Here is a 16,055-nt window from a genome sequence, read left to right as displayed (position 1 = left end):
ACCACGAAATACTACTCACTTCAATCTCAACATGTGCACAAATCTCAGTTTCCAGCACTGGTGCAAGTGTGGCAAGGAATCAGAACTAGAGGGACCTAAATTGTCACCGTGTTTGGCAAAGGGCACGTCAGATTGCAAAGGCACAGAAGACCAGGAAATTCAAGAGTGGAATTCAGAGAAAAGATGTAGGCAGTGTGAGACGAAGCATTCTGAGGAGGAAAGGGAGGAGGAGAAGACCAAGCAACAGAACTAAGAAGACCGCAGAATAGTCACTAGTTCAAATCACTGAAACCCTGTGGCTTAATCTTGTTGTCTTCATCTATGTGGACAACCCAAGGATCAAAGATATATGACCTAATACTGATTCCTCTTCATTTCGGAGGTTACGTTGAAACCTTCCAACTACAATAAGAGTGGAAACTATATATGAGAATTGCTCTTAACACTTCCTCACTGACGTGGCCAATGAACAGCTATAAAACGGCTGAGCTCAGATATCAACTCTTCTACCGCAACATTAGCTCTTGCGCAAACTACTCCAAAAGTCTACTCATTCGGAACTCAACATGTGCGTACAGAAAATATTCCATTACTGGTGTAAGTGTGGGGAGAAGGTAGAACGACACTACCTTGATTCCCCATGTGATCTAGCGGGTACATCAAAATGTAAAGGCTGGAGAAATTAGAGAGTGAATCGTTTGGATTGTCCCAAAGAGTAAGGAATGTGAAAGGAATAGGCTAGAAAAAGAAGCAGAGGAAGCCAAGAAGAAGCAGGAGGAAACCTCCTGTGCTATGCGAGATGTCCAGAAATGCAGGCCAACGGTTGAGCATATAGAGAGGCCCAGCTCTGTAGAGTGCGCAAAATGTAAGGAAAAATGGGAAAAGAAGGAAAAGGAAAAATGAGGAAAGATTTCTGAGAGCCTCTGGCCCATTTCTTGTTGATATATGAGAAAGGACAGGCACTTTCTTTGGAAAGTACAGACGTTAATGTAGCGAACCAATCCATAATAGCTCTCCCTCTATCTCGTGTTGCGATATGTAATGAGACGCGCATCGTCCACCTTTGAAAATGCGATCTCGTAGCTTCATTTGAGAAGATCGTTATAATACCCTTGGTCATCACTACCAAGGAGCTTCAAAAAGCCTCTGAGATGCATCTACGCCTCTCGTCTGTCATTTTGACTGTTAGAAGCTTGTCGGTAATATGTCAAATATTGCACTATTGAGTTTTGAGCTGTTCCGTGAAGATGAAGAAATGAGGTGAGGGGGAAACCAGTAGGCTACACAGAAGGGTCAGATGCCCATTAAATACCGTACAAGCTGTCAGTCATGATTTTAAAGTTTCTTACGGTCCTATACAATTTCGTGACGGCTGATGAGGGTTGGTGATACTGTTTAATCACAATTTAAGCCTTCCTATTCCAAAAGCCTAAAGCTCATAGACGCAAAGCAAGCCATCCGGTAAAAACCCCGTCGTCGGACAAACTGTATGGGAGAAAGCTTAGCGAATAAGGGTCGAAGATGCTTTGATAGGCTTTTATCACCATGAGCTTATTCTCTTCTAAGAAGTCACTCTCGTTGACTATGCATCAGATTCACTAATCATCGCAAGATTTGGTCTCTGCCTAATAGTTAAAAGCTAGACTGTGCTAGGTTCATACTGGCAGAGATATTCAGGCGTTAACAGCTCCGAGCAATGAATAAGGATGTTGCGTCTGATAATGCTCTCAATTTAGGTGGGGTAACCAAGTTGTATTGAAAGCTTTGTAGCCATGATAGTTATCGTGAGACCGCTGGGTTCTGCCGTGACACATATATCAGGACACTCGCGCAAAATGCGCTGGCCTTGAATATTCTCGGCCATTTCGTAGCCTGATGTAGTATAGACTGACTTCAGAGAACAAACTCCTGAACTGAACCAGATGCAACCCCCTTATATTGCTTCTTTCCTAATAAACCACCTGAGACCCTTCCTGCGAATTGGCCAACAGTCAGGCTCTTGCTTGCAGGAAACCAGAATGTTGTCTGCGAAAAGTCGATGGTAAACCGCCAGTGTTGACCTCTCTTAGTAGATACCAAGTCGATAAGATACCCAGTATGACGTGACTCGGGCAATTGAGATTGAGATCCGGCAGCGGAGGACAAATGTAGGGGCCCCGTATTGGTCAGTCTCATGGTGCCCCAGTCCTCTGACCATGAGGCCTTCTGGTTTGTCGTGCGAAAAATCACTTTGTTGTCTTCTATTATAGTGGCGCTGAAGTAGGACTGGCCGTCCACACTCGACGTGTAGTTCCATAACATGATGCCATACGGTCCGACAATAGCTCGTACCATGTCCCAGTTGCCACTGATCACGGCCCAAGGCCGGGAGTTCCAGTTCTTGTCCCGGCCTCCAACGCCATGCAAGGTGAAAGGTGTGCCGCGAATGTCTAGGTGTACCTCGGCGTCGGCAACTGGGAATTGCTCTTGCCAATACATTTCCGGGGCAAAGAGCACACTGGCCCTGGGGTCAGGGTACACCAGCCCTCCGGGATAGATTGATGGCCCTCGTGATTTGAGCTTGAACGTCCCGTTGATGGTAGGTGACTTGATGGTAACGACGGATTGCTTAAAATCATTAGACGCGGTGAAGCCCCAGCTTATGTCGCCAGCTTTGGTCGTCCACAGCCCAGACGTAGTTTTTGGGCATGTCGTCAACGTCGAGGTGTCGACGAAGACGTTCTCCATGTACCGAGTTCCGTTGGCCCAAGAGACCGAAATGAGGCCTCGCTGCGCACCGACTACGGTGGCGACTGTGCCTCGGGTGAGATAGAGGACGATACTGGCCTTACCATTAATGGAAGCGGCATCGAACGACCAGTTCTCACTGGCGGTGCTGTTGAACACATTGACCATAGGGGAATCGAAGTGAGTCAGAGGGTCTGCACCCATCGTGACCGGTCCATAGACATATTCACCTGAGAGAGCTCGATGTTCATGGCATGTGTGGCCTTCGAAGGTTGCTGAAACCGACACTCCAGCGATGAATGCCAATGAGGTGATAATCCAATAGAAATGCATGGTTCAAAGAGTTGTATGTTTGTTCTGAATGTATAAAGTAAATTCGAGGTATGGTTAATGGATAATTCAATGTCATATGTCATCACTATAAGGCATTACAGCCTTTTTATAGCCATTTCTGAGCGGCTTGGTAAGAAAGTCTTTGAGCAACGAGAACACATAGAATGGGCCGTTGGCTCCAGAGTCTTCCAATCACGTATTCGATAAGCACTCTTACCTTCACCTTTGATGCTTGTGGGAGTTGGAAAGACGTTCGGTCTGTCGCAAGTATCCTCCGAGAATAGTTTAGTCGATGGTTGATGGAGGAGGGTGGCTACGTCCCTGAAGGATCCCTGCCCTGTAAGCCAGACATTGTGCTAACCCAGTCTGGGATGCCCTTGCGCAGCGTTGCATCTACCCGCTATCCAACTAGTCAAGTATCTGACGAATCCCGCAGAGAGGGTGTTGAGAGCTTCGGAGTTCGGGCCAACTTCTTGTAGGCCTGTTCGCAACAACCATTTCAACAGACCCATCCACGATTCGATTAAATGACAAGCGGATCGTGCTGCTTCTTTTTTGATGCATAATAAGAAATCAAAATGGTCTATAATGGCCCGAGTAAGGGCTGCCGTAGGTGCCGGGACCGGAGAATCAAGGTGAGTCGCAAGGCGTCTTTGATTTGGCCTATGTTGACCACCTCGTGGACAGTGTGACCAACGACAGCCGGAGTGTCTAAACTGCTCTACTCGGGGAAGCACATGCCCAGGGTATAGGGACATCTTCGACAAAGCGCATAGAGACGAAACAGCCAAGGTCTGGAGGCGGCATTCCCGTCATAGTCGCAAGACTGTCAATTTGGGCGCGCCGCCAACACTCAACTTTGGTCCGATGCAGATATCTCCGCCGAGAAGCATTCTCTCAGACCCTGAGTCCAACGCCTTGAACTTCTTCTTCCTCCATTACAGTATGTGTCAAAACATCGAAGAAACATGCAGTTTCTTCAGTCTCCTCCCCGACATGTACGCCAAGTCAGATGTATTCTCTCCCCTCAACAGGGCAACGGCGGCACTTGCGCTTCAGGTTGCACATCTGCATTTCTCACGTGCTGGCGAAAGCCGGATGGCAAGTACTGTCTACGCATTTGCAGTGGTACAGACCAAACAAGCCCTTGCCGCACCGGCACAGAGCAAATCGGACTCGCTCCTAATGACGACACTTATTCTCGAGGCGTACGAGAGCGCAAAGGGCGTATTTGGAAGAGAAGAGAAGCTCTCTTCGCAGCCACGCACGCATGTCCTTGGCTCCATCGCTTTGCTGAAGCACCGAGGGCCGTTGAACTTCAAAGACGAGCTATCGTGGCGCCTCGTCATTGCCACTAGGAATAGGCTACTTCACCACACCTCGCACGGTGCTGACGAACTGGCTGCCGTCGATGCAATTGTTGATATTTGGGGCCATGGCAACGTGAAAAGGCCGAAAGGGCCATCAGTGGAAGCCGACACACTGGCATTCAGATTATCACAGCTTAGGCTTATGGTAACTGCTGAAAACAGCCTGAATTTGCAAACTATCATAGCCCTTGCTACTGATATTGCAAGCCAATGTGCAATCTGGCACAGCGCACTGTCATCAACGTGGAGGCCGATATCTATCCCAACCTACACTCTCGCCCCATTAATCCAGGTCGCTAGTACGTACGAGCAAGTGGCTCCGACCGTCTATGCAAATATCTCCATAGCCAACTCAGTCAATCGCCAGCGGACCACTGAGCTGGGATGTCTCTCACTAATCGACTCTTGTCTTGCCAACATCCCACACCAGGAAGATAGAGACCAGACTGGCCTGCCGTCTACACTCATGGCCCGAGCACAGATACTTGTTGACGAGATATGCGCCAGTGTGCCGTTTCTGACAGGTGACGTGACTGCAGGCGAATTATGGTCTCACGCCGTGTTCGTGCCGTCCGTGGTTCGAGGACCTTCATATGGGAGCGGCCGGGGTTGCCCGGTTCCTGAGAATACGACCAAGCACGCGCAACAAGTGATAACATCTGGATTGTACATGATGTACGGTACATTAACGGCGGTACTGAGGATACTCGGAAACATGCGAACCGTACTTCGTGATGGGCAGGTCAGATGGATAATAGGACAGGTTGATAGGCTACGAAATGTACTTCATATTACGTAGGAGGAAAAGAATGAGAAAAAACAGAAAAGCGACGAAGAACTTGCTAGGGAGTTTGATATAGATGCTACAAGCTATTCTAGGCCCAAGGGCTATAGACTATCAGATCAAGATTATCCCAGGGTTGCAGAGAGATAAAGACTTTATATGCAATAGTAGACTGATTTCCGTACTACAAAAGGTATTATCTACTTCGCGGTGTTAAGAAAAAGAAGCACAGTCTGACGTTCAGTGCGTATGTTTCTAACAATAAAGCCCAGGTCTTGGCATCAGTCGATAAAGCATGTCAGACTCGGGAGGAATAATAGGCAAGGGCCTTAGGGGATTACAACAAAAGCTCTGACAAATGAAGTTTCGGAGAAAAAGACACTAGGTGCTTACTGGCCGTCGCTGATGAGATTCCTGACCAACGATAAACCACGTATGCGTCTATTTGTCCCGGACAAGCTGTAAACACAACAATAAAGATGATTTGCTTTTCTTACTGGCTGTGCAGATAAATTGTCCCTCGTAATGCTAGCGTAAGCCCAGCCCTACAGCTAAGTAAATCCGCTGTGTCGAAGATCGACCTGATCTCAGAATCAACAAGCAAGGTACCTGCTCTAGATATTTGATACGATAAAATTCGCACACTACATGTAAGCCTTGTGATTAAGCCATGTCCGACGTTACAAGATACTAGATCAACCAGCAACTTTGCCGGTATTAAGTGTTTATTTTAGAGCCCAAACTAAGCGCGCTACACTGATCCTCAACCCCTGTTTTGACGGGCGGTCAGCCGACGATCCCTGCCATACAAAGCTGCATGGCCTCCCAAGGCGCAGCCGAACTTAACGTCACCCGGCACCGCTCATCACCGAAGCTCGGCCACTGTGGATACCTCTGATTAGGTTGATTCGAGATGTCATGATTTATTAACAGCTGAACTGTCCTCGCCTTATCGCGCGGATCACGTCCTACACATTAGCGCCATTATGCCAGGAACGCCATCGAGCCGCGGATGCGACGGATGTCGTAGGCAGAAGAAGAAAGTAAGCATAGCAATATGTCTCATAGTAAACTCCAGTATTGACAGCAAAAGTGCGACCAAGCTAAACCAACATGCGGAAGATGTAAACGAGTTGGCGTACCATGCGTTGGAAATGGCGTCAAACGATGGAAATTTCACTCATTCCAGAACGAAGATCATAGTCTTATCAAACGACGTCCCAGCAATGAACAGACCCAGCTCTCATCTTCGTTGGTTCACATCCTTCAGACTGAGGACGCCAGGTTTGATATTCGAGCATTTGGCGGCAAACTTATCCCAGAAATCGTAGCACAAATTGGTTGTAGTCCGGCACTCGACTCTTGTGTAAACGCAATGGTTTCTCTGTATAAATCACATCGATGCCAGGAATCAAGAATTGATGCTTTGACGAGATATGGAGAAGCTTTAACAGCAACCAGAAATGCCATACTTGATCCGAAGGAGAGGATCATGATGAAGATGCAGGTCGTTTCAATTATTTTTGTTTGCCATGTGAGTAAATTTCTATGCAGCCATGTGCCCCCGCTAGAGCTGACTTTTATCAGTACTGGGTAGACCGTAAGTCGATCGAACAACATCGAGAAGTAATATCAGTGTTATTTCGCGAAGCTGTTATGAAACATCAGCTTGACGACTTGGGCGACTACATGGTGGGACTTAGCCAACTCGCCGTACTCCAACCCCTTCCCTTGTATATTTCCCAAAGCTGATAATACGATTAGGTTATGGCAAGTTTCTTGAACCCTCAGTTTGAGCTAGGTCCCTGGTTCTGGGAAGCGTGCGAGACGATTGGGACTCCACGACCAGTCAAATACCACCAAGGAAGCTTCCTGAGCCTAGAATCTGGAACCATGGGAGAATTATCTATCTTGATGCGCTCACCAAGGAAGAACCTTCGTCAACTAAGATGCATCTACGACGTCATGCAGTTCGAGATGCCCAAGGTCCGACAACTTCTTGCACTAGCCACAATATCTACAGCAGCACCCAACGCACCGGCGATGGGGACAAGAGTCTGTAGTTCATACAGAGTAGCATATGGAATTCTACTCGCCATGACTGCAGTGATTGGACATACTTTGCGAATCTGGGACACAGACTTGACACTAGTGGGGAATTCACACGACTGCGTGGATGAGTGTATTGCTTTAGTAGAGCAATGTGAAAGTGCTCGACCATATGGTGCTAACTTTGTGCCAGACTTTCTCACTATGGTATGGGCAGCAACTACGGATGGTTATAGGAATGATGAGATGGCTGAGTACTTGGTTGACTATGAGAAGGATTCTATTGGGGCGGACTTTATGGGGCAGGCTATGTCGATAAGAGAACGACTGTTTTCGATGGAGGCAAGGGAGACAGCAGAGGAAGTTAAATTAGTTCTGGACCCAGTGCTTGAATCTTTGGTAAAGGGGCCGGTGGTCAGCGTACAGGAAATTCAACCAGCTGTCAGTGAGTGTATTATACTGTAACCAATAAGAGATAGTGGAATCAACAATCAAAAGAACCGAACACGGAACTCGTGCTGAAATAACAAAGACATGATAAATTTCGTCATCAACAGTTATGGGCCGTGTCAGATGTCAGAAGCAGATGTCTTGGAGAACCCAAGGGCGATTCCATGCAAGCCTTCACGAGCATGGTCACTGCCGAAGCAACATCCAACAATGTCACGTTGTCGATAAGCCATAGCTTGCAGCTCCTGGCTTTCATTGCCGCTTCTGGATAGCTACCTTACAGCTCTCTCACACCTAGCTAGTCGAGCCGACGGAAGGTAGGTTTTAGCTATGTTGTCACGGAGTTCGGCATTCACCCTTATCTTGCACTACCGTTACATCCCCGAAGAATCTGCGAAACTTTGTGGTTACAGGCGTTTCTTACATTAAGGCAATCCGTGTACCATTAAGAATGACTCTTTAGGTTTGTGAGTCATTGCGAAATCCGGGGAAGCTGTAGGTTGCTGGTCAAAGATGCATGTATAGCTCAGGGATGAAAGGAAGTTCATCAACTAACCAACTACATAGCAGACTCCAACCTCCGAGTTGACTAGACACGTAGCAGGAAACCTAGGTATTTCTCATAATTTCACATGCTGGTGCAAATGAATGAAGTGATGCCTGACTTTCACAATTGCCGAACAAGAGTCCATCTGCTGATCACTTTTGTATACTGGCATGCCATTACAATTGGTCGAACAACGAACGCTATGCAAGATGGGAAATAACGGATGAACTGTAACAGACTGACGGTCTTGCTGATTCTCATGATATCAGCCCATCTACGTATTACGTGGTTGTAGCTAGCAAGGAGCATGTGAATCATCCGTCCGACCGTCCAATTGCCATGTCTCCGAGCTCATGCATCTGCAGCTCTTTACGGCATAGACAAACGCGGGGTTCCCAGTAAATCGTGGAGGATCTCGCTGTCACATATGCTGGTGGTCAAGTTTAAGTTCAATACCGAGGTCCCGAGCTAAACCCGCCGAATTGAGTCTCAACTCAGGGTATCATTTCTCTTTTTTAATCTTCAGAATGAATAGATCAACTTTAGATAACCACCACCCTCAAACTTTGCATTTCCGAGGATGACATCCTCTATCACACCCATGCTATCACTGACCACTCACAATCACGATATTAACCGCATCCGAGGACTTGATCGGGTGGATCCGGGCTGGACCTGGGGAAGATTGTGGCTAGCGGCTTCAGGGCCCTGCTTCTAGTGGTCCGGCGCTAACACGCAGTGGGCCGTTGACCTTGAAATATCGCCCGATGCTCCCCGCGGGAACACCCTCGACTCACCGAACACCCGGCCACCGATGCCGCTCACCTGAGCCGAGAACGAACCTAACATTTCGCTCAGTCTCTTTTTTCATGATAATTCCTTTTTTTGCGCCATCATTCCACTTTCCCTGAAATCCGCCAACAATGACAATGACGGGCCCAAACAAGATCGTCAAACGTCAAGCGGGCAAGGACTCCAAGAGTTCTTCGCGCCCTTCGTCCGGCGGCGCTCTCTGCAAGACCTGTACGCCATGTCGCCAGAAGAAAGTCCGCTGCGACGGCACGCGCCCGCAGTGCGTAGAGTGCAGCACCAACAGCCTTCCCTGCGTATACCCTCACGATGCCCGCCGAGAACCTCGACCGTCGCGCGCGCGCGTGCAAAGCCTCGAGGCGACAGTCGCCGCTATGCTCGATCACATGAAGGCCGCCGGCATCCTTACGTCCGAGATGCAGTCTGCGTGGACGGCGGAGCTAATGGATACGGATCACCCGTCCCGCGCTTCGCAGGATTATACTACCCATGGACTGAGCCGTCTTGCTTCGACTGCTGCTATTGCGAGTCCGCTTCCGACACCGACTGCTTCTACAGCTGCGCAGGAAATGGGCGCTAGTTTTCTTTCTTCGCCGCCGAGGAGTAGCGTTGGGCCAACGGATGAGACGAAACCTCGACTCGATAGCTTCAATACGATTCTCTCACGAACGACACAGACACAACTTGATTCTATAGAACTCGCGCCTGTCAAATTAGTCCCTCGCCCTATAAGCAACGACGGTAATGGTGACGGCACCGGTCTATCGCCAAGCGAAGCTCGAGTAGCCGGTGTCTTCCACGAGAACGGCTATGTCTCGGCGGTCCACGGTCTAGCTAGTATCATGAACCCGACATCACGCGCACAGCACCGAGAGAATATCAATAAGATGACACGAAAAGGCGACGATGCTATATCAGCTTCGAAAGCTCGACTTATAAGCAATGCTGCGCTACAACGGCAGCGAGAGGCGCGCATGTTTCGAAACCCACGAGACCTGATGGACTTGGATGGTGTAGACCCAGAACTTGCTAAGCATCTTCTCGACTTGCACTTTAATCGACAACATTATGCATACCTTATCTCATACCGACCTGCTATTATGGACAGTCTTGCCAGTGGTGGTGGCCCTTTTGCGAATAAGCTCCTACTCAATGCTATTTTCTACTCGACTTCCTTATACAGCGACCGCCCATCCCTCCGCGCCGATCCCGATGATCCTCAAAGTGTTGGAAGACGCTTCTATGATCGATTCCGAGAACTTTTGATAGACGAACTCGACAAGCCCAGTATTCCTTCTGCTCTTGCACTGCTGCTTACAAGTGTATCGCTTGTATCACAAGGCAAACCCAGTGCAGGTTGGAGTCTGTCAGGAACAGCGCATCGTATGATCATTGATCTGGGATGCCATCTTATGCTTGGCCCTGATTATGAGAGCACAGGCGGTGTCAACGAGCAACGTGTGCTACGGACGGATCTGGAGCAGGAGATGCGAAAGCGTCTTTACTGGGCTGCTTTTACTACCGATGCCACTCAAGCGTTGTACCTTGGCCGTCCCTGCATGTTTGCATCTGCACAAGCTAGAGTTCCTCTCCAGCTTCTTGATACTTTCGAGGAGCTAGAAGAATGGGAACCTTATATCGACCCCAAGTCACCAGCTTCAGCTCCCCCGCCATACGGTCGCCAGCCTGCCCACGCTGTTTCCACGTTTAGCAGTCTGGTGAGGATATTGCAAATCTCGACAAGGATCAATGACCTCTATGGCATCCAATGTGTCAAATACACAACAGAGTATCTTCTCAACAAGAAGGAGTCCATCGAGAGAGAGCTTGAGAAGTGGCAGACGAGTCTTCCCAGCCACCTATGCTTCGACCCCGACGATACTCTCACCATCACACCCCCACCCCATCAAATCACCCCACAGTGAGTATATCTAAGCTGAACATGCGAAGTCAGAATACTAACCAGGTTGCTTAGTACGACATTCCATGCTCTCACCATTCTGCTACACCGCGCATTCCTCGAGGAAGGTCACCTTCGCCGCCACACCGACGAGACCGCGAAGCGCCGCGGTGAAGAAGCATGCATTCAGAGCGCTCTCATGATCCAGAAGCTCGTCCGTCGATACCGTGAATCGTTCACTCTTCGTCGCGCACCCTTCCTCCTCTCATACGCAGTTTACTCCGCCGTCATCGTCATTCTTCGCCAAGAGCGCCACGAGCGAGGTCAATTCACAGAGCCCATCTCCTTCTTCTGGACATGCCTCAGCGAACTCCAAGTAGGATGCAACTTTGGTCTCAAGAAGCCCCTCAGCGTTCTCCAGGACATGGTGCGCGAGTTCCAGACCAGTATCAAGGAGAGTGGTTCCACTGGTACAGAACAACCCCAGCCTGCTGGTCTCGATGAGAGTTTCTTCTTCCCTCTCGCCATGGCGCCCGCTGCATCTGCTATTGCGCCTAATAACACCAACACTTCTACGCCAACGGGTGCTTACGTTTCTGCTACTGCATCAGATTATATCCCGCATATGGATCACTTTGACCCGGCGTTTGGTCACTCACCGGGTTTGCTGGATTTCTTGAATGACCAGGAGAAGGACATCTCGCAGGATGCGCTTTATGGATTGTTTGCGCCGTCGCAGCCTTTCCCGTGACTGTCTGAGGAGCTTGGCGAGACCTTTTTCGCGGGACCTGCGAGAGCGGCATAGGTGTCCTATGTTTGCCTCTGTTCGCTGGCTCAGTAGAGGCACTTGAAACCTCGTACAACCGAGGCATTCGGACGACTCTGGAGGGCGATTACGCTACAAAGATGGGAGGCTTCCACTTGGAAGCGACTGGACGACATTGGCACCATGGAGGAAGCCGTCACTGAATCTCGACCCCATTGTCATTTGCCGCCTTCTGTATCTTGGGGACTCTTCTTGGGACTCAATCATGTTAAACGCGCGATTTTTCGCATTCGATTGCATGTCGAGATTGAGGTGGATTGTTGGAATCTATTTTATAGATGTGGATATGACGAATTGATGAGGAATTTGTTAGCAAGCAACATGATTAGATCTTTGTTTCATAGCGTACGAATTATCTAGGCGTTCAAAAGGGGGTTTGCTAGGTATATCCAATACATTTTTACGAGAGAACAATTATCGCGACGTGGTCTTGTGCTGTTCCCAAATGTTGTCCACCAAGAGTTGTTGGTTCATAGTATGAGGCGCTGGTGCATGGGTACACTTCGAGGATGCGCACAATACAATGACATTCTTTTGCGCGAGGCTACGCAGTAAAATTCATCCCATTCCTTCCGATGATCCTCTAATTTTCCAGTTGTATAATCACTGCCCGCCATTGTTACACATCCCACCACAGAATATACGCTTTCGCGATGACTCATCAGCTTAGCTGCGTAACTGCGCCTGGCTGGGCGTTCTTCTAATCAACACAAAACTGAAGCCATACCCTTGCCTTTTCTTCGGAAAACAATATCGCGAACTCATTAACCAACATCTCTTTTGTTTTATATCCGAAACTCGTACCAGAATGTCTGCAGAAGCTCCTCACCCCCGCGTCGGCGTCGCCGCCCTCATTTACAACCGCGAAGGCAAGTTTCTCACTGGAAAGCGGATAGGGAGTCACGGAGCCGGTAAGTATTCTGCATCAACATAAATTTGAGTGGAAGCTAATAGCATACAGGCACTCTTCAGTTACCAGGAGGTCATCTCGAGTACGGCGAGAGCTTTCTCGCGTGCGCGGAGCGAGAAACCCTTGAAGAAACAGGTCTCAAGGTCAAGGCTCTTCAGCACGTTGCCACTACGAACGATGTATTTGAAACAGAGAAGAAGCACTACATTACAATTTTTGTGTCCTGCCAGATGGTTAATGAGAGCGACCAACCCCAGGTCGGTTTGTCTTGCAAGTTGTGCAGGGTAATGAGCTGACATGACTAGATCCTTGAACCGCAGAAGTGTGAGGGCTGGTACTGGAAGTCATGGGATGATCTCAAGAAGATTCATGCTACGGAAAAGAACGGGGAGAAGTTGTTTTTGCCGCTCATCAATCTGTTGGCGCAGGGACAGACTGTGGAGGATTTGAAGGTTAAGGTGTAGTCCCAATAACCTCCCCCAGGGAGCAAGAAAACTTCTGCTGTTAAACCAAGGTACCAGAAATACCTAATCTAAGATCCACTCATTCTATACTAAATTATAATGACTTTACCCACGTCTTTTTGTCACTTAGGATAGAAGTCCCAAGTTTTCTTGCAAGGGAAGGCCTCGTTCGGCACAATGTCTCACTTCCTTCGCAAATCCGGAGTGCATTAGACTGGAACCAGATGCGAATTACCATCATGGTGGAAGTGACGAATTACCATGTATAAATATCTATTAAGCGAATTTCAATTTTACTGCGAGAAGAGCTCTCGCCAGCCAAAGAACAGTTGCCGTCAATGGAAGTCCAGGTTAAGTCAGTTGTGATGTGATGTCACTAAAGCGGGTATGCAACTATCGCGACTCTCAATTCCAGCTAAGCTCCAAGCTCCCACCTGGTAACTGATGACGTTTCACGCACATCCTCACATTTATCCTCAAAGTTTCCACAAATGTCATAACCGTCAATATTTCAAGCTGCTAATCGCAGCATGCCACTACCAGAATGTCGACCCTCTCGGAACCCCGTCGTCCCCGCCTTCTCCCGCAGAACCGCAAGCTTCGTCACCTTCGCGGCATCTGGCTTCGCAATTTATCCTTCGCGCCAACGAGTCTTAGAACAGCAGACGACGCCGATCTAGCTATGAGCAAGTTACAAGTGGTCAAAGAATCGAGTCAATTGCACCCCTCGCGGTCGTCGGAGAGCTTGAGGAAGGATAGTGTTAGGCCTGATGCGCTCCGGCCGGTGCAGAAGCGTAGGACGAGTTTGAGCTTGGCGCATGTCAATCTTGTGGCGCGGCAGAAGAACTTAGAGACGCTATATGAGGAGGCTGTGGGGGACGTGTTTTACTCGCTGCATGTGGATGGGGATGCTGAGCCTGTCTACATCAGCGAGGTGCGCGAGCGAGCTACGGTAAGAGAGGCGTCCATTGCGACACATAGCGAGATCTGACTGTTTGCAGAGCTTCAACTTCAAATTCTTTAGCCTCGAAAATTGCGCATCGGCTATTTCAAGATGTCACTCCATGATACTACGAATCTGGGCGCGACGACCAAAAGCCGACTCATGGATCTTTCTTCTTGAAGAAACAATCGACCTGCGCCGCCTGAACTTCATAGGCACTCTCATGGACCGAAACTTCCCACCCAACGCATTAATATTCCACCTCGAAGACGGCGTATACTCGTTCGACTTCCCCAACAAGATATCCGAACCGAAGCAAGCGCCGCAAGTAGCCACATCGTCATACAATGCGCTCATGAAGCTAGCCAACCTCGAAAGTTCAATCGAAGACGCGATAGAGACGCAGCAGAGATTAATGGAAGAGATAAATCGTATATTAGACGAAAGCCCGCCTGATAATTCGCAAATGGCGCGGGAGGCTGTCGCAATGGCGGATAAGTATGTTACAGCGCAAAAACGGGCGAATAAACAAGCGCAAAACAAGCGCGATGATTTGCAGGAGTCTATACGGAGTCGGCACGAAGCTATCGTTAAGGGGAGAGAGCTTCAGAATGAAGCGGAGAAGGACATGGCGAGTAGTAGAGAGAAGCTGACTGCTTCGGAGGAGCTTCTTGAGCAGACACAACAGCAGATTCGGGGGCAGCGACGACGTATTTGCGCCGACCTTTCGGACATATTCCCGATTACGCCGATTCCTAATGCGCCGCCGCTTTCGTTCCAGATATGCAACATACCATTACCGAACTCGATATACGATGCGGCTACTGCGAGAAGTATCTCTGAGGACCTCTTATCTGCAGGTCTGGGAATTGTCGCCCTGCTCACGAAACATCTACAGTTCTATCTAGCGCATCCATTGCCATATCCCCTCGACTGGTTCGGCTCGAGGTCATATGCGCGCGACGATATCTCCCAATTATCAGACCGAACAGTCTCCCGTCGAGAATTCCCACTATATCTTCCCAGAGGAGGCTCAACAGCTGGTCAATGGCGCTTCGAATACGCATGGTTTCTCCTCAACAAAGACATCGAAGCACTCTGCTCATCCCAAGGTCTCCGCGTCGTCGACATCCGCCATACGCTTCCCAACCTCAAATATCTCCTCTACGTCTGCAGCGCCGGCAGCGACCAAGTACCAGAGCGCAAAAAGGGCGGTGTTCGCGGATTGTGGGCTGGAAGGATGAAAGGACGCATGTCTACCATGTCGGCGCAGTTCGATGGCGATTCAAGTAGTGTTACGGAGAGCCGGAGGGGAAGCGCGGATAGTGAGGCTAATCAGAACGGTGATGTATTACGGGATGCGATTATTAAGAGTAATGGACATAATAAAGATGAGGGGCTGGATAGTTTGGATGATGGGGTTGCGTTGCCTTTTGGAGAGGGGGATGCGAAATTTACGTTGAGGACGAAGGGTTTGAGGGAGAGGAGATGAGGGATGGACTGGATGGGTTTGGCGGTCGTTTGTATTTGTTCAGCGTGGTGCAGTCGGTGTGCTTTGGAGTTTATAGATAGGTAGGCTGGTTTATGTATGGGATACTCATCAGACTTCACCAGTATCTTTCTTAACATATGGCTCAATTATACCTCGTTCGAATTCATCGTTAATACTCATATGTACCCTAGCGGCCTTTTGAGCACTGCTCATCTAGACATTCCCCGAAGTATCCATCTTCCATGCCACAATATTTTCATCGGCGAATGTTTCCCCGTCTCAATACCACCTCAAAGCATCTCACTACCTGTCAAATACATCATCTGGCCCACCGATCCCTCAAACCAAGGCACGAGAACCGTCATTTACCCTCAAGTCCCGAAGTACGCCCGGGTAGTTCGTCCCAAAGCATGCTAGGCCTGCAGAAATTTGAAGCTATTCAGGGATCTT

General features: G+C 49.0%; 6 protein-coding genes across 9 annotated transcripts; 5 read left to right on the top strand and 1 right to left on the bottom strand.

Moving 5' to 3' along the window:
* Positions 1 to 1,893: 1,893 nt before the first annotated feature.
* Positions 1,894 to 2,931, bottom strand: FOXG_05807 (uncharacterized protein; the record flags this gene model as incomplete). The annotated part of the gene is made up of 1 exon (XM_018384242.1): positions 1,894 to 2,931. The coding sequence occupies one exon, from the start codon at positions 2,929 to 2,931 to the stop codon at positions 1,894 to 1,896; it is 1,038 nt and encodes a 345-aa protein (XP_018241300.1).
* Positions 2,932 to 3,638: 707 nt separating this feature from the next.
* Positions 3,639 to 5,292, top strand: FOXG_05806 (uncharacterized protein; the record flags this gene model as incomplete). The annotated part of the gene is made up of 2 exons (XM_018384241.1): positions 3,639 to 3,695; positions 3,748 to 5,292. The coding sequence occupies 2 exons, from the start codon at positions 3,639 to 3,641 to the stop codon at positions 5,227 to 5,229; spliced, it is 1,539 nt and encodes a 512-aa protein (XP_018241299.1). The 3' UTR covers positions 5,230 to 5,292.
* Positions 5,293 to 6,067: 775 nt separating this feature from the next.
* On the top strand, positions 6,068 to 7,799 carry FOXG_19122 (uncharacterized protein). 2 transcript variants are annotated; one of them, XM_018399306.1, is made up of 4 exons: positions 6,068 to 6,257; positions 6,308 to 6,748; positions 6,802 to 6,927; positions 6,979 to 7,799. In XM_018399306.1, the coding sequence occupies exons 1-4, from the start codon at positions 6,201 to 6,203 to the stop codon at positions 7,726 to 7,728; spliced, it is 1,374 nt and encodes a 457-aa protein (XP_018241297.1). In that variant the 5' UTR covers positions 6,068 to 6,200; the 3' UTR covers positions 7,729 to 7,799. The 2 variants fall into 2 exon arrangements, with proteins under 2 accessions (XP_018241297.1, XP_018241298.1); XM_018399307.1 differs by having other exon boundaries at positions 6,802 to 7,799.
* Positions 7,800 to 8,955: 1,156 nt separating this feature from the next.
* FOXG_05805 (uncharacterized protein) lies at positions 8,956 to 12,346 on the top strand. Of its 2 annotated transcripts, XM_018384240.1 has the most exons (3): positions 9,042 to 10,991; positions 11,046 to 11,775; positions 11,814 to 12,207. In XM_018384240.1, the coding sequence occupies exons 1-2, from the start codon at positions 9,184 to 9,186 to the stop codon at positions 11,719 to 11,721; spliced, it is 2,484 nt and encodes an 827-aa protein (XP_018241296.1). In that variant the 5' UTR covers positions 9,042 to 9,183; the 3' UTR covers positions 11,722 to 11,775; positions 11,814 to 12,207. The 2 variants fall into 2 exon arrangements, with proteins under 2 accessions (XP_018241295.1, XP_018241296.1); XM_018384239.1 differs by having other exon boundaries at positions 8,956 to 10,991; positions 11,046 to 12,346.
* A 12-nt stretch (positions 12,347 to 12,358) lies between these two features.
* Positions 12,359 to 13,345, top strand: FOXG_05804 (uncharacterized protein). Of its 2 annotated transcripts, XM_018384237.1 has the most exons (3): positions 12,359 to 12,707; positions 12,758 to 12,963; positions 13,012 to 13,345. In XM_018384237.1, exons 1-3 carry the CDS (start codon positions 12,605 to 12,607, stop codon positions 13,168 to 13,170), a joined length of 468 nt encoding a protein of 155 aa, XP_018241293.1. In that variant the 5' UTR covers positions 12,359 to 12,604; the 3' UTR covers positions 13,171 to 13,345. The 2 variants fall into 2 exon arrangements, with proteins under 2 accessions (XP_018241293.1, XP_018241294.1); XM_018384238.1 differs by having other exon boundaries at positions 12,506 to 12,707; positions 12,758 to 13,303.
* Positions 13,346 to 13,614: 269 nt separating this feature from the next.
* FOXG_05803 (uncharacterized protein) lies at positions 13,615 to 15,799 on the top strand. The gene is made up of 2 exons (XM_018384236.1): positions 13,615 to 14,122; positions 14,172 to 15,799. The coding sequence occupies exons 1-2, from the start codon at positions 13,715 to 13,717 to the stop codon at positions 15,603 to 15,605; spliced, it is 1,842 nt and encodes a 613-aa protein (XP_018241292.1). The 5' UTR covers positions 13,615 to 13,714; the 3' UTR covers positions 15,606 to 15,799.
* Positions 15,800 to 16,055: the final 256 nt, after the last annotated feature.

The sequence above is a fragment of the Fusarium oxysporum genome, chromosome 2 (genome assembly GCF_000149955.1).
Source record: "Fusarium oxysporum f. sp. lycopersici 4287 chromosome 2, whole genome shotgun sequence".
Taxonomy (NCBI): Eukaryota; Fungi; Ascomycota; class Sordariomycetes; order Hypocreales; family Nectriaceae; genus Fusarium; species Fusarium oxysporum.
Note: the sequence above shows the minus strand (reverse complement) of the source record. Positions and strands in the feature narration are given on the sequence as shown.

What these genes read in the sequence shown, in the direction of transcription:
- FOXG_19122 (XM_018399306.1), top strand. Translation starts at nt 6,201, where the DNA reads ATGCCAGGAACGCCATCGAGCCGCGGATGCGACGGATGTCGTAGGCAG. An exon ending in GTCGTAGGCAGAAGAAGAAA is followed by an intron (nt 6,258 to 6,307) that starts GTAAGCATAGCA and finishes TGACAGCAAAAG; the next exon opens with TGCGACCAAGCTAAACCAAC. An exon ending in TGGGACTTAGCCAACTCGCC is followed by an intron (nt 6,928 to 6,978) that starts GTACTCCAACCC and finishes TAATACGATTAG; the next exon opens with GTTATGGCAAGTTTCTTGAA.
- FOXG_05805 (XM_018384239.1), top strand. Translation starts at nt 9,184, where the DNA reads ATGACAATGACGGGCCCAAACAAGATCGTCAAACGTCAAGCGGGCAAG. An exon ending in CCCCATCAAATCACCCCACA is followed by an intron (nt 10,992 to 11,045) that starts GTGAGTATATCT and finishes CAGGTTGCTTAG; the next exon opens with TACGACATTCCATGCTCTCA.
- FOXG_05804 (XM_018384237.1), top strand. Translation starts at nt 12,605, where the DNA reads ATGTCTGCAGAAGCTCCTCACCCCCGCGTCGGCGTCGCCGCCCTCATT. An exon ending in GATAGGGAGTCACGGAGCCG is followed by an intron (nt 12,708 to 12,757) that starts GTAAGTATTCTG and finishes AATAGCATACAG; the next exon opens with GCACTCTTCAGTTACCAGGA. An exon ending in ATGAGAGCGACCAACCCCAG is followed by an intron (nt 12,964 to 13,011) that starts GTCGGTTTGTCT and finishes TGACATGACTAG; the next exon opens with ATCCTTGAACCGCAGAAGTG.
- FOXG_05803 (XM_018384236.1), top strand. Translation starts at nt 13,715, where the DNA reads ATGTCGACCCTCTCGGAACCCCGTCGTCCCCGCCTTCTCCCGCAGAAC. An exon ending in AGGTGCGCGAGCGAGCTACG is followed by an intron (nt 14,123 to 14,171) that starts GTAAGAGAGGCG and finishes GACTGTTTGCAG; the next exon opens with AGCTTCAACTTCAAATTCTT.